This window comes from Taudactylus pleione, unplaced genomic scaffold, assembly GCF_031769625.1.
Source record: "Taudactylus pleione unplaced genomic scaffold, aTauple2 ptg001343l, whole genome shotgun sequence".
In the NCBI taxonomy this organism is placed as follows: domain Eukaryota; kingdom Metazoa; phylum Chordata; class Amphibia; order Anura; family Myobatrachidae; genus Taudactylus; species Taudactylus pleione.
This window is the reverse complement of record NW_028285743.1, coordinates 282,122-296,784: the sequence shown is the minus strand read 5'-3', so window position 1 is coordinate 296,784 and position 14,663 is coordinate 282,122. Positions and strand designations below refer to the sequence as shown.

Sequence of the window (14,663 nt, the reverse complement as noted above, 5' to 3'; positions counted from 1 at the left end):
AGCATTCTAAAGTTACGTTACAAGATATTCTGTTTTTTGGCTCCTTTGGTATCAGATACACTCAGTACAGCTCAATATACCAGCCAACCTGGGAATTTGCAAAACCTCCAATTCTCACTCCCAAAGCTAAACTTCACTTTGCCCAGGGAACCTATTTACACAGAATGCCTTCCCCGTACAATCAACTTTTAAAACAAAATTCAATTAATATCACAAGAATCACAGCAAACCTCCCTCGTTAATTAGCAATTAATGAAGTTTAGTAATTATGTGAAGATGAAATACAACATACCGCTGCGTTCCTCTACGAGCGACGGGCAGACAACACCCGCCTTCCCCTTTAATTTACTTACTTATATTTTCTGTAGGCATGGTGATCCTGGTGGGGTCTGCGAGGTTGTCCGCCAGTACAAAAGCCCCTTCTTCAAGAGTGTCCAGTAACATGGTGGCAGCGTGAGTTTGTTCTGATGAGTTCATGTCCCTCCAAGACTGCAGAGCGTCAAACCGGAGTAGATTGTCCACCGTGTCAACAATGGCCTGAGAGAACAGAGGAGTGGCCATTAAGTCTTACTACACATACGCCATGTCGTTTTAAGGGTCAACCAATAAACACAAAACGTCAGGTTGTGCCAGATCGCTTTACTACACGTCATAAACTATTTGGACCGAAACAGCAATAAAATATACGTACACCTGGAAATAATGGAGAAACATGCACAGAATAAACACTGCACAAATGGAAGGGGAAAAAAGAAACTAAAATCTTGTCAAAAGCTATAAAATATATGAACAAAACAAAAAATCAAATGTACAATAAAAGCCAAAAGAAAAGGTTTATATTTATTGGTCTTGGTGCACTCGGGGCATCGATCTAGTTCCTAACAAAAGACTGAAATGTGCATTTCAAGTAAATTTAGTCCGAGCAAGTTGGCAGCATGTAAGATACACAGACTGGACGGCTTATAAGAGCAGATCTATTTACAAGGATATTTCAAATTGAGACATCCCACCCACTTACAGAGAGGCAACGCGCTGAAACGTCCCACCCAGGGGCAATGCGCTGCGTCATCCCGCCCTCACAGATAAGAAACGCACTGAGGCATCCCGCCCACACAGAGGCAACACACTGAGGCATCCCGCACACAGAGGCAGTGCGCCAAGGTATCCCACCCACACAGAGAGGCAACTACTACAGCAATTTCCCCCACACAGAAGCAACACGCCAAGATGTCTCACTCAAAGAGAGGCACCGTGCCAAGACATCCCGCCCACACAGAGAGGCAACGCACCATGGCATCTCGCCCACAGACAGGCAACGCACCATGGCATCCTGCCCACACAGAGAGGCAACGCACCTTGGCATCTCGCCCACACAGAGAGGCAACGCACCATGGCATCCCGCCCACACAGAGAGGCAACGCACCATGGCATCCCGCCCACACAGAGAGGCAACACACCATGGCATCTCGCCCACACAGAGAGGCAATGCACCATGGCATTCCGCCCACACAGAGAGGCAACGCACCATGGCATCCAGTCCACACAACTACTACAGCAAATTCCCCCACACAGAAGCAACACGCCAAGATGTCTCACTCAAAGGGAGGCACCGTGCCAAGACATCCCATCCACACAGAGAGGCAACACACCCCACCCACATACAGGCAGGCTAGTAGGCACCCCCCAAACATAGAGGCAACAAAAGCAAGACAACATGCCCTGGAAGAGGGGCATAACACCAAGGCATACTGCCCAATCAGAGGGGTAACACGCCACGATGTCCCGCCTAAACAGAGAGGCAATGAGCGAAAGAGAGGCAATTTGCAGAGGAATCACATCCAAAAAGACAGGCAGATACCCCGTCCAAAAAGAGAGGCTGATATACCCCACTTAGAGAGGCAACTATCTATGATACCCTGCCCAGAGAGGCAATTATGTGAGATATCCTACCCATACACAGAAGCAACTATCTGAGTAACCCTTCCCAGAGAGGCAACCATCTATGATACCCTGCCAAGAGAGGCAATCATCTATGATACCCTGCCCAGAGAGGCAACCATCTATGATACCCTGCCCAGAGAGGCAACCATCTATGATACCCTGCCCAGAGAGGCAACCATCTATGATACCCTGCCCAGAGAGGCAACCATCTATGATACCCTGCCCAGAGAGGCAACCATCTATGATACCCTGCACAGAGAGGCAACTATCTATGATACCCTGCCCAGAGAGGCAACCATCTATGACACCCTGCCCATAGAGGCAACCATCTATGATATCCTGCCCAGAGAGGCAACCATCTATGATACCCTGCCCAGAGAGGAAACTATCTATGATACCCTGCCCAGAGAGGCAACTATCTATGATACCCTGCCCAGAGAGGCAACTATCTATGATACCCTGCCCAGAGAGGCAACTATCTATGATACCCTGCTCAAAGAGGCAACTATGTAAAATACCCCGCCAAGACAGGCAACTATGTGAGATATCCTGCCCATACACAGAGACAACGCACCATGGCATTCCGCCCACACAGAGAGACAACGCACCATGGCATCCCGCCCACAATATCTGAGATATCCTGCCCAATCACAATGGCAACTATATTAGATACCCTGCCCAGAGAGTCAACTATCTGAGATGCCCAATCAGAGAGGCAACCAGCAGAGACATCCTTTATCAAGATAACTTCCTATATTAGACATCTCTGAAGTAGAGAAATAAGTTGTATCTAGCCTATAGCTCCTGTTACAGGTATATCTGTAGTGGTCTCAATTATGCATATAACTGTATATAAGAATCTCATTCCGTTTCTAAAAACTAAATACCACTGACCTTTAGAACCCCAAATTATATATATTTCTCTGCCGCTTCTATCAGAAACCGAAAAACATCAGAAACAGGAAAAAGACAGCTGACTAAGCGTAAAACACGCTGAGGTTGCAACGTAAAACACGCTGAGGTTGCAACGTAAAACACGCTGAGGTTGCAACGTAAAACACGCTGAGGTTGCAACGTAAAACACGCTGAGGTTGCAACGTAAAACTCCAGTCATTTAATTTTATGTGCAGAAGTGTCTAAGTGACCTGCTGAGGAACACTGAACCTATTTACAAGAGCTGAGTTTTATTGGTGGTCTATGCCACAGAAAGGACAAGCCAGTGACCTGGGTATGACACATTCCTGCCCAGTGACGGGCCCATAACTGGGAGAAGAGATAGTGATTGCAGGCGACAGGTTTATTAGCAATGTCTAATCCTGCTCAGACTCCCAGACATGCAAAATAAATAGACGCGGAAATAGAATTCAAAGAAACAAACTGAACTCAGCAAAACAAACCAATTAAGCCAACGATTTAAGGAACTGATGAAGTATTTTTCTTTTAATAGATGCACAGATTTAACCATCATACATAAACTATCTCCTGAAGAGTAATTCAATGTGTATTTTTAGATGGAAAATACATATATACCTGCTAATCTAGCTTGCATTTATGAGTAATGCGATTAGGTGCCCCTACATGGTAGATTTAGCCAAATTTATTTTTTAAATAATAACAACTACCCACGTTCTGTCCTTGAATTATACGGCAGATGAGATGGAAAACTATCAGTGTAACAAACGCCGTCAGATGTGGTCATCGTCCGAGCATACAACCCATCCATCCCTGCACGTTGTGGCTACAGTGAGGTCTGGATCAGCCTATAGCGGCCACAAGCAAAGTTTATATGGGCCCCTAAGGCCTTCCCCTATTGGGTTTAAGAGCGCCCCTTTGTGGTCAATGTGCCATGATAACGGTATAACACATTGCCAGTACAGGTTGAGTCTCCCATATCTAAATATTCCGAAATACGGAATATTTTTAGCATGACTGAGATAGTGAAATCTTTGCTTTTTGATGGTTCAATGTACACAAACTTTGTTTGTTTAAGGCACCCAATTATTAAAAATATAGCATAAAATGACCTATAGGTGTGTGTATAAGGAATCGGCGGTTCAATTCCAGGCATTGGCAGGCCGACAGAAGCAGAGTTCCCGACAGCGGAAGCCCGACAGCGCTGGAAATCCCGATCGTCCCTATGGTAAGTATAAACTAACCTAACCCCCTAACCCTCCTTAGGGGTGCCTAACCCTAACCTCCCCCCCCCCAAGTGCCTAACCCTAATCCCCCCTCTAAGTGCCTAACCCTAACACCCCCTTCCCTGCTGCCTAAACCTAAGTCCCCCGGGGGGGTGCCTAATCCTAAATCCCCCCGGGGGTGCCTAACCCTCCCTCCCCCTAGGCTAACCTTAACTCTCCCGGGGGGTACCTAACCCTAAGTCCCCCCCTGGGTGCCCTAAACCTAACCTGTCCGCTCGCGGCGCCCGGTATCCCTTCGATCGGGATGCCGGGCGTCTGTCTCCCAGCGTCGGGAAAATGTCAGGCGTCTACATCTAGACGCCCGGCATTTCACCCTTGCCGGGATATGACAGTCGGGAAGCCGTCTGTCGGTATTAAGGCAGCCGGTTTCCCGATTGTTTCATATACACCAAATTAATTTCATGCATGTAAACAAACTTTGTTTGAGCCACAAAATTATTACAAATATTGTATAAAATGACCTGCAGGCTGTGTGTATAAGCTTTATATAACACATAAAAGCATTCTGTGTTTAGATTTGGGCCCCATTCCCAAGTTCTCATTATGGTATGCAATTATTCCAAAATACAGAATATTCCAATATCCAAAATACCCCTGGTCCCAAGCATTTTAGATATGGGAGACTCAACCTGTATTATCAAATAACTTTTTAATAATGCACCTGTAGACTAAGGGATCTCACTGTTTTACTAATTAAAAGCATTTTGGTTTAAAATCTAAATGCACATATTTATTTTAGTACTCAGACATAAGTCAAACAATACGAAGCAAAAGGGCCTCAGCCTGAATATTAATAAATCAGCGTGTCTTGTGTATTAAAAACACAGTGAAAAAAGGGCTCAGCTGAACGCCAATTTGCTTTAACTTCGATGCTCATCGCACATACAGAGGGGGCGATGCCATTCAGCGCGTGGAAAGCAGCCGGAATGGTTGGGTGAGGGCGCTCCGTGACTGATACCTCAGAGGCGCGCAGGAAAAGAAACAAAAATTGTGTACTGCAGGGGTAGGCATTCTTGCTGAAGTAGAACTAGACATCCCAGCATTCCCTGCCAGAGTTTTGCGGTTAGGGCATACTAAAACTCTGGCAGGGCATGCTGGGTTGTGTAGTTCCACAGCAGCTGGAATACCACAGGTTGCCTACCCACGGTTTAATGCATTAAACAGCAATGTGCGCGGCTGGACGCAATCACGGTGATGTCTGTCGGTACTTTGCATAGAGTTGAATTCCCTCCAATGAAACAGATTATTTTGCCTCTCTAGCACAGACATCTTTAAAAAACTAAAATTTGTTGGTAATGGAAACTGCATTCATCACTCAGAAAAATATAAACCGTACAATGTAAGTAAAATGAGCGAGGAAGAGAAAGGCGGGCCAAATCCGGGAAAGGAAAATTAATTACTCTAATTCATCTTAATATCCTCGCTCTGCATAGCCGGTCACCACAACCTTCCTAGCAGGCGCTGGGAGAGATCGGTCCGAGGGATACAGATGCATTCTTCTTGCTCTGTTACAAATCCAACGCTCTGTCTGACATTGCTTCAGCCATTAACTGAAGTGGGACAGAAATTGGTCTGCTGAGGCCAGCTTCATTAGTCACAAAGAAACACAGATTGAGCCTTGTAATCTCACACTTAAATGAGCCCTCTGTCGCCAGGATGTCACTGGCACACTGGAAATCAGCCTTCCATGCAAAGTTGAAGAGGGCCTTATTTTTCCTAGCTGGCCTGAGGAACTCTAAATGACACTGGTATAAGAAAGTAAGGGCCTGATTCAGAGCCGGACGCTATTTGCGCTCGCTCGTTCAGAAAAAGGGGCCGGCTGTTTAAATTGAGCGCTCGCTCTTTGCGGTCTGTTGACGCCTCTATGTCTGAGCAAGCGAACGAAATATGCGCTCGCTATTTTGTAAAGACGCCCCCTGGCCGTTCGCATCCTACGTCATCTCCGCTATTTATTAGATTAATCGAGTACATCGAAAGGCGTCTGAACTGCTCGCGGTGCTTGTGGTTGGATTTTCCTACCGCAATCATGCGAACAGTTCAGGCTAAGAAACAACCAAGTGACGTGGTCGATGACGCTGCTTTGTTAATTATGTACACCCTTAAAACGCCCGTTTTGACCGTTTGGCACGCCTGCGCTCGGATCTCCACTCCCCGTTTTCAAGCACCTTCCCCTGTTACCACCCACAAACGCCTCATCCCATCACTCAAATTAGCAGGCACTCGCTATTTTGCGAACACACGATTTCCGAACGCACTGACTGGTTGGCGCATGCACATTACGACCCATACGCATGCGCAGATGTGCGAACATCGCTCGGAGCGAACGAGCGGCCCTGAATCAGGCCCTGAGTTCAGGGTAATAAGCGTCTGCTGGCGAAATAGGTGGAAAATTATAAGAAATATGATAAATGCCAAAGCGAAAAAAAAAAGAAAAACAGACTGCAAATAATGTGACTAATCCAAGCACATAAACAGCGCGTCGGGGGGGGGGCTGCCTCATTAAGATAGAGACCAGCAGGTTACGGCCATCTTGGGTCCCCCTTAGCACTGACTGCATGCACACGTACGGCGGGCATCTGATTCGGATACATGCAGCTCAGCCAATCAGGAGCGTGCTAGGTATAAGCAAGACGCAGTGTTGCTCCGGCTCTCAGCCTGGAACGGTTCTGTGTCTGCGCCTGTTGGGTGCCGAGCATCACAGACAGATAGGGAAGAAGTATGACGTGTAGGGAGAGAGATCCACCAGACGTAATGGGATAATCGGAAAGAATACCTTTAGGTAAGCCCTGCAAGTCTTCTCTCGCTTTTGGAGCTTTGCAGAAAGAAAACCAGAATATTAGATTAAAATGAGATTGTTCAGTGATGCAAACTAGGCTCAGACTTTACTCATATGATTTACAGTCATTATTTAGCTGCAATAACCTTGGAAGAACTAAACATCTCCATTTTTTTCATCACAATAATATCATTTTGTGGATCTGACCCCTATGTACACAGTGAGGGCATTCATTAGGACCACCTGATATCATTAAGGGACTTATCCGATTTATGGACTGGACTACATTGCATGCAGCCTACACTAAATTGCAGCCTATCCAGCATCTTAATGCAGTCACTGGGTCCAGTAATGGGCCGGCCCAGGGTCCCATTTACGAGGCACAGCTAGGGAACAGAGCAGTAGGTTGATTGGTGGCACGGTTTCGCTTTCCCCCATTAGCACAGGTGAACCTAGATGGAGTGAAGGTACTTCTCTAGTCAATAGGAAAGGCTGGGCAGAGCGAAGAAGCTTCATGCGCCAATGGAAGAGGATGGGCGGAGTGTAGGAGCTTCTTCAGCCAATTGGAGAGGTTGGGCTGAGTTTAAATGCTTCACCAGCCAATGGAAGAGTTTGGGCAGAGTGATCGCATTTCATCAGAGTATGGGCGAGGTTGGACGGAGTGAGGGTGCCTCACTATGGGAGAGGTTGGGCGGAGTCTGGGAGGCACCACACCAGACAATGGGAGAGGTTGGGTGGAGTGATGGTACCCACACCATCTAGTGGGATAGATTCGGTGGAGTGATGATGCCTAACCAGACAATGGGAGAGGTTGGGCGGAGTCTGGGAGGCACCACACCAGACAATGGGAGAGGTTGGGTGGAGTCTGGGAGGCACCACACCAGACAATGGGAGAGGTTGGGTGGAGTGAGGGTACCCACACCATCTAGTGGGATAGATTCGTTGGAGTGATGATGCCTAACCAGACAATGGGAGAGGTTGGGCGGAGTCTGGGAGGTGCCACACCATACAATGGGAGAGGTTGGATGGAGTCTGGGAGGTGCCACACCATACAATGGGAGAGGTTGGGTGGAGTGATGGTACCCACACCATCTAGTGGGAGAGTTTGAGTGGAGTGAGGGTGCCTCACCAGACAATGGGAGGGGCTGAGTGGAGTGATGGTGCCTCACCAGACAATGGGAGTGGTTAGGAAGAGTGAGAGAGGTGCTTCCCCAGCTAACGGGAGAGGTTGGGTGGCTTCTGAGTGATTGCAATGGTGAGGCTAGCTTTACGGAACTGTGCGGAAATGAGTTTACACTTTGCAGAGCACCATTACTGAACTGAGATAAAAGGAGAGGAGGAAGCTTTTTAGGACTGTTCCTTACTTACGTAAAATTGACTCACTCCCTAGAAATACTTGAACCGTGCGCTAGATCTGAGCTAGAGGAGATGAGGTCTCAGTCTAATACTTATATCTGAGTAGGTTGGTGATGTGAATTGCGATGTAACATTTAAACATTTGGACACCGCATCTCTACAGATGGTTCCATCTCTACTTCTATTTGTAGGAGGCATCTCCATAAAATACATTGAAGGAGCTGGGTGGACCATGCAGAGACATTAGATCACTGGATACATTGTGTTCAGTAAAATTATACCCATTATGTGGAAAAGAGTCCACTTTTAGAAAGTAAAGTCTATCTAATCTGTACAAACACCATGCACTACCATCACTAATTGCCATTTGTCCTCTGTACTGACAGGTAATATAAATAATGGATGATCCAGGTGTATCACAGAGTCTTACCAGCAAGAAGAATTACCTTGTTATAACTGCGCCCAACAGAGTCTTTCTCACTTGGCTTCAGCTCCTGCAACTGAGCGTCCAAGATGTCCACCAACTGCTCCATAAGCCGGACCGAGGAGCTGACATCTCCGGCAAACACCGCGTTTTTCGTGTGTTTTGCCAGTTCGTTGGCGAGATTAGCAGCGTTCTCTCCACTTCTTATCTGTAAGATGAAACGCAGTCAATCGAACTGTTTAACGCAACGGTCCAGCAGCGGGCAAAGCGGTCAGAAGGTCCAAGGACACCGAAATAAAATAAAATAAATACACCGGAAGCTATGGAACAAACCTTTTGGGCCAGCTGGTTGACCCAATGTGAGGTACAGTTGCTGAGATCCGGGCCCCTATCGTTCCAGGTGCCAGAGGAGATCAGACACAAATATGACGCCGTCCCTGGGAAAAAATACCCATAAATAACTGAAGGTACAAGACGAACCAGTTTGAAAGTGGCGATCCCAACAAAACATTTACACCGACAGAAACCACACATGCATAGGACATGTCCGTGTTCTTCCCAGGATCAATTTCATACGTGCTCCACCCGGCTATTCCTTACATGCCACCTGACACTATCCTGCACCAGGGGTCTCACTGCCAACACACGAGTGGCGCTGCGCTTAAGTTACTATAACAGGTTCAGTAACGGACCTCCCTCCCCCGTCTGTAAGAGGCAGGGTGTGGATTGGACAGTGGAAACATTACCGACAGGGTATATATAGAGTACAGACGGGTCGACTCAGCGGCCAGCACAGTCCCTCGGGGGGCATTGCTGGATACAATTATGTGTGTGTTTAGCCAGCCAATGTGCATTATCTGTAAGAGTCTTTAAAAATCTCATCTGCCCCCACCTGGCTACTTCTCAATGCCACCCGGCCGCCAAAACTTTCTGGGAAGAACAGCGCATGTACACACATTGGGGCGCCATTAATAAAACATTCTGGCTTTGCAAACAATTTTGGAAAATTTGTAGCCAGCTGGGTGACAGAGATCATATTAAGCTGCCATCTGCATACGATAAAATACCCTTATTTTTATTTATTTTACTGTACTGCATGAAGATTACGATTAATATGTGATCTTCCCATCGTGATGGTTATCGATTGTCTAATAAGACTTGAATTTTAACATTTGTTATACATATATTGTAATAAATATATTGCTATATTTACATAGAGCTTATTTATGTCTCTTGGGTCAGGGATAGGCAAATTGGCGCTACCATCTATCTCGATAAAATACCACCCGGTAAATCTTTAAATGTGGGTGGGTCTGTGTCAGCGTGCCAAAGGTACATTATAATTCGTAAGGCGCTGCGGAACCCTTGTGGCGCCATATAAATAAAGGATAATAATAATAATAATATAATCATTCAATCCGACGCTTTTGTCGTGAGACACACGCGCTGGTTCTCATCGGTATATGGGTGAGAGATCGGCACCCAGTGCCAAGATGATGCAATATATAAACTTACTGGCTTCCTAATAAAGTTCTCTTTATATCCGAAATCACAGAGGTTCCTAAAATCTTTTGGAAATTGTCGATAGAGCGCGAAGACTCAGAACACGTACCTCGCGTTCCTTTAGGGCAGGGGCGTTCCACCACCGTCCCCCTCTGTGTCTGAGGCCAGCTGATCCCCCTGGCGTCCTTCGCTTCACAGAACTTCTCCGGCAGAGGGAAGACGCTGGTGAGCGGAGGGTTCTTGGTGGTAGAGAGGATGGCCGGGGGCCTGGGTCCTCTGCTCCCCTCCTTGGTACCTGCAGCGGAAGTTGTGCTAATTAGACCTTTCTGTGGAGTTGTCGTGGTGGTGGATACGGTTGTCTTGAGAAGCTCGACCGGCGGTGTTTCTGCCACTACGGTTGTAGGCACTGTTGAAAGAAAAATTGGAAAACGTAATTAAAAAGAGAGACACAAAGTCTTGTTTAAAGGACAGCCTTGAGCTTATTCGGTTTTTAATACGTAGCTGGGAAAATGTGTCAGACAGAGAGAACACAACTTGCTCTAAAGAATGAAGAAAAAAAAAAAAACTAAAAAGAAAAAAAAGAAAAGTAAAAAACTAAAAAAAAAAAAAAAAGATGAAGGATATAGTTGTGTAATACAGAGATTTAAGCACCGAAACAGACAGCAAAGACCATTACACAGCTCCCATATATTCTGTACAATGATACACAAAGTTCTGACATTATCCTCTGCCATAGGAAGATATGAATAGCAGGTAACGCAGGTTACAGAATCAGGCTCCTCGGCTATACACAACACAATAACATGCAACACTTAACGTTTCAGCTGTAACACTATGTACTACCCTGAGAAGAATAGGTTCTATTTAACCAGACGCTAATGCTGCAGAATACCGCACAAATACAACAGACTCCATATATCCATACAGACTTGTCCTCGATATACTGTAACAGGTGGCGCGAGGTACCTGGCGCGAATGAGCAGCCAGGTCCCGCTCTTTCGCCTGAAACGTCTACTGTAAGTCGCAAACGTACAAACCGCTTCATGAGACTGCACCGATTCATTTGATAAGAGACACTTTATCTGTGTGTGCGACTGAATCGTACGCAAAAGCAACGGACCTTGGCGTGAAAGAAAAAAAAATAGCTGCTGCATTGTGGCATTTATACGTACACGGATTCAGACTCTGTCGCACACAGATATACAAGTGCGTCTGGCTGGGTGCACGGGCGTTCCGCTGACCGCCCAATACACTTGTCAGTGTTAGCGGATCATTGCAACATCACAACTGGATGGGCAATCGTAAATGCCTGCCCAGTGGTGATATCAGCCCAGACGATTGGTAAATGTGTACAGCTTACAAGATGGCGCTCGGACGGTGGACCGGTCTGCTGATCAATCCGTCATCCTAGTGTGTACCCAGAATAAAAAGCATTTTCGGACGAGTCAGGCGGGACCTGGCGCACTGAGAACGGCTGTTTGGCGTGTCTGCGGCAATAGTGTATGAGGTCACGAGTGAGCTGATCTAATCCCTGGACAGAGAAACGCCAACAATAAAATAGTGTACAGAAATGAAACACTATGAGGCGTCTATTCCAGGAATAAGCTGAATTATCCTGCAAATGGCTTCTGCGCAGCGAGTACGCGGAAGGGGCACCTTCTGTCTGCGCCTCTACCTGGCGATGATCATTCTCATCCTCACTCTACCAGTAATAAGCCCCCCGATGTGCCGTGCTGTACAGAACTTGTGGCCAATAACTCACCACTGCATGTAACTGGTCCTACCCACCACATATACTGGAAACCATGGGGAGAAAAGACAAAGTAGTTCAGACTTATGTTCATTGTTCTAATATCGGACATTTAGAAGATTATAAAAATAAAAAAAACGATAGTACAAGTGTCGCATTCCAGACCCTCCAGCCAGTCAGCTAGTGAAGATCGTGGCTCGCTCTCCACTATATACTGGTGCAGCACTTAATGGGAAACCACTGACGTTTCTATCTGAGTGTAACACAATGGGCCTGATACACAGATGGGCGCAACTCTTGTCGCGACTGCGATGCTGTAAACAGCAAACCTGCGAAAACATGCCATGACTAAGCCGCTGTCTCATGCACTGAAATGCCCACCTCTGGCGCCTCAACTCTGCCGCTCACGCACGAGATTGGAAACATCGGTCGCACGTCGAACCTTTGAGTAAGCCTAAGCGGTCTCAGACAGAACGGCTCTCTAAGCCGCCAGGGGCCTCTGCAACTGTGAATGAATTTGCAGAGGCTCACTAGGGCACGCCCAGAAAAAGGTCCCGACGCTCCCCATTACCTCCTCCAAATTGCTCGCTACCTGTCACTGACTTTGTGAAGAAATCCTCTCTGCGACCACCATCACCAATACATCGCTGCCCGTGCGCAATGGGAAAAAAAGTTTTAGATTGCTTGGGAACATATAAATAAATACATTTACAATATTTATAGGAGCACAATTGTGTGAAATGTTTGGTTCTAATAAGATGAGGACAATTATTTTGGAGACCTTGTACCTGCAGCCAAAGTCATCTCCACATAATCTTGCAATTTAATTCCAAAATACCGGACAAGTTTCAGAGCAAAAATCAAATGTATTCCCTCACGCCCCCGAGCATAGGAAAAGGCGAGGAGTTAAACATGGCAGGTTACAGCGCAGAATCTCTGGTACTCCTCTGACAATGAAAACTCAGGCACTTGGAGGCACAATACAGCCAATACGGACATGAAAGTTTTCAAGTGAATTATTCTAAAATGTTCAAAGATAGGGTAAATGATGCGGAACAGGTATGTGGAGGTGTAAATGATGTGGGACAGGTATGGTGAGGTGTAAATGATGCGGAACAGGTATGTGGGTGTAAATGATGTGGGACAGGTATGTGGAGGTGTAAATGATGTGGGACAGGTATGTGGAGGTGTAAATGATGTGGGACAGGTATGGTGAGGTGTAAATGATGTGGGACAGGTATGGTGAGGTGTAAATGATGTGGGACAGGTATGGTGAGGTGTAAATGATGTGGGACAGGTATGGGGAGGTGTAAATGATGTGGGACAGGTATGTGGAGGTGTAAATGATGTGGGACAGGTATGTGGAGGTGTAAACGATGTGGGACAGGTATGTGGAGGTGTAAACGATGTGGGACAGGTATGGGGAGGTGTAGATGATGTGGGACAGTACGTGGAGGTGTAAATGATGTGGGACAGCATGTGGAGGTGTAAATGATGTGGAACAGGTATGTGGAGGTGTAAATGATGTGGGACAGGTATGTGGAGGTGTAAATGATGTGGGACAGGTATGTAGAGGTGTAAATGATGTAGGATAGGTATGTGGAGGTCTAAATGATGGGGGCCAGGTATGTTGAGGTAAAAATGATGGGGGCAGTTATGTGGAGGTGTAAATGATGTGGGACAGGTATGTGGAGCTGAAAATGATGGGGACAGGAATATGGGGGTGTAAATAATGCGGGACAGGTATGTGGGGTGTTGCATTAATGTGAAATTGCTTTTGAACTCTGAGCTAAAAGGTTTTTTCCAACGTTTTGTAAACTTGTCTTAAAACACTGAAAAAGGACATTTAATACATTTTCCTGTGCCCCAAAATACCACACAGACTTTAATTTGCTGAAAAACACTTGTTGCCTGCCATTTTTCCACAAATACCAAAAAATTTAAAAAGCAAGCATTTGTCAAGTTTTAAGAAGATACAATACTTTGCTTACGGCCACAAACCGCCCCCTGATACTGTTCTGCTATGTTATTGGGCACTTTTGGGGGATTCAGGCCGATTTTCCCACTGTTCCATCCACTTGGTCGCACACTGTAGAATTAACGTGCGATATTGCCTTAATTCCCGGGAATGGCGACTTACAACTGAATTGTGCAGGACACCTCACAATGAATTGCGATGTGTGCAATATTCAAGTAGCAAATTCACACTCCCAACCTCCAGCTGAAATGAATTTCCCTCATCTACATCGTCTTCAGAAACATAATAAGTCCCCCAAAACAAGTCACGAAACACATATATATATATATAACATACATTTTATAGAGAGAGAGAGAGAGAGAGAGAGAGAGAGAATTTGGTCATGCCCCGTGGAGCTTACAATTTAAATTCCCTATCATATGGACAGACACATACACACTTAATTTTTGGTGTCAGAAGCCAAGTAAGCTAAAGGTATGTTTTTGGAGTGTGGGAAGCAACGCCATGCAAAAAACGGGGATAACATACAAACTCCACGCAGATAGTGACTTGGTGGGACTTGAACCCAAGACCTCAGTACTGTGAGGCAGTAATGCTAACCACTACACCATCCGTACTTGCCACTGGCTTATTTTAGGGTTACCTTTCCAAAACAAATAGCACATGGCACATTATCCCTGGAAATCCAATTATCTTCCCAATGCAACACTTCACCTGCTCACACAGAATGTTTGTAT

General features: G+C 46.1%; 1 protein-coding gene across 24 annotated transcripts in view; it reads right to left on the bottom strand.

Moving 5' to 3' along the window:
- Positions 1 to 14,663, bottom strand: part of ADGRL2 (adhesion G protein-coupled receptor L2) — a 179,679-nt gene that overhangs the window by 34,028 nt on the left and 130,988 nt on the right. For 17 of the 24 annotated variants that reach the window (XM_088463328.1, XM_088463331.1, XM_088463332.1 and 14 more), the window contains exons 6-10: positions 10,308 to 10,604; positions 9,029 to 9,132; positions 8,718 to 8,903; positions 6,913 to 6,951; positions 354 to 537 (exon numbers count right to left, since the gene is read on the bottom strand). In XM_088463328.1, coding sequence (XP_088319454.1) covers positions 354 to 537; positions 6,913 to 6,951; positions 8,718 to 8,903; positions 9,029 to 9,132; positions 10,308 to 10,604 — 810 coding nt within the window. The remainder of the gene's footprint in view (positions 1 to 353; positions 538 to 6,912; positions 6,952 to 8,717; positions 8,904 to 9,028; positions 9,133 to 10,307; positions 10,605 to 14,663) is intronic. The other 7 variants (XM_088463336.1, XM_088463319.1, XM_088463337.1 and 4 more) reach the window with 1 other exon arrangement.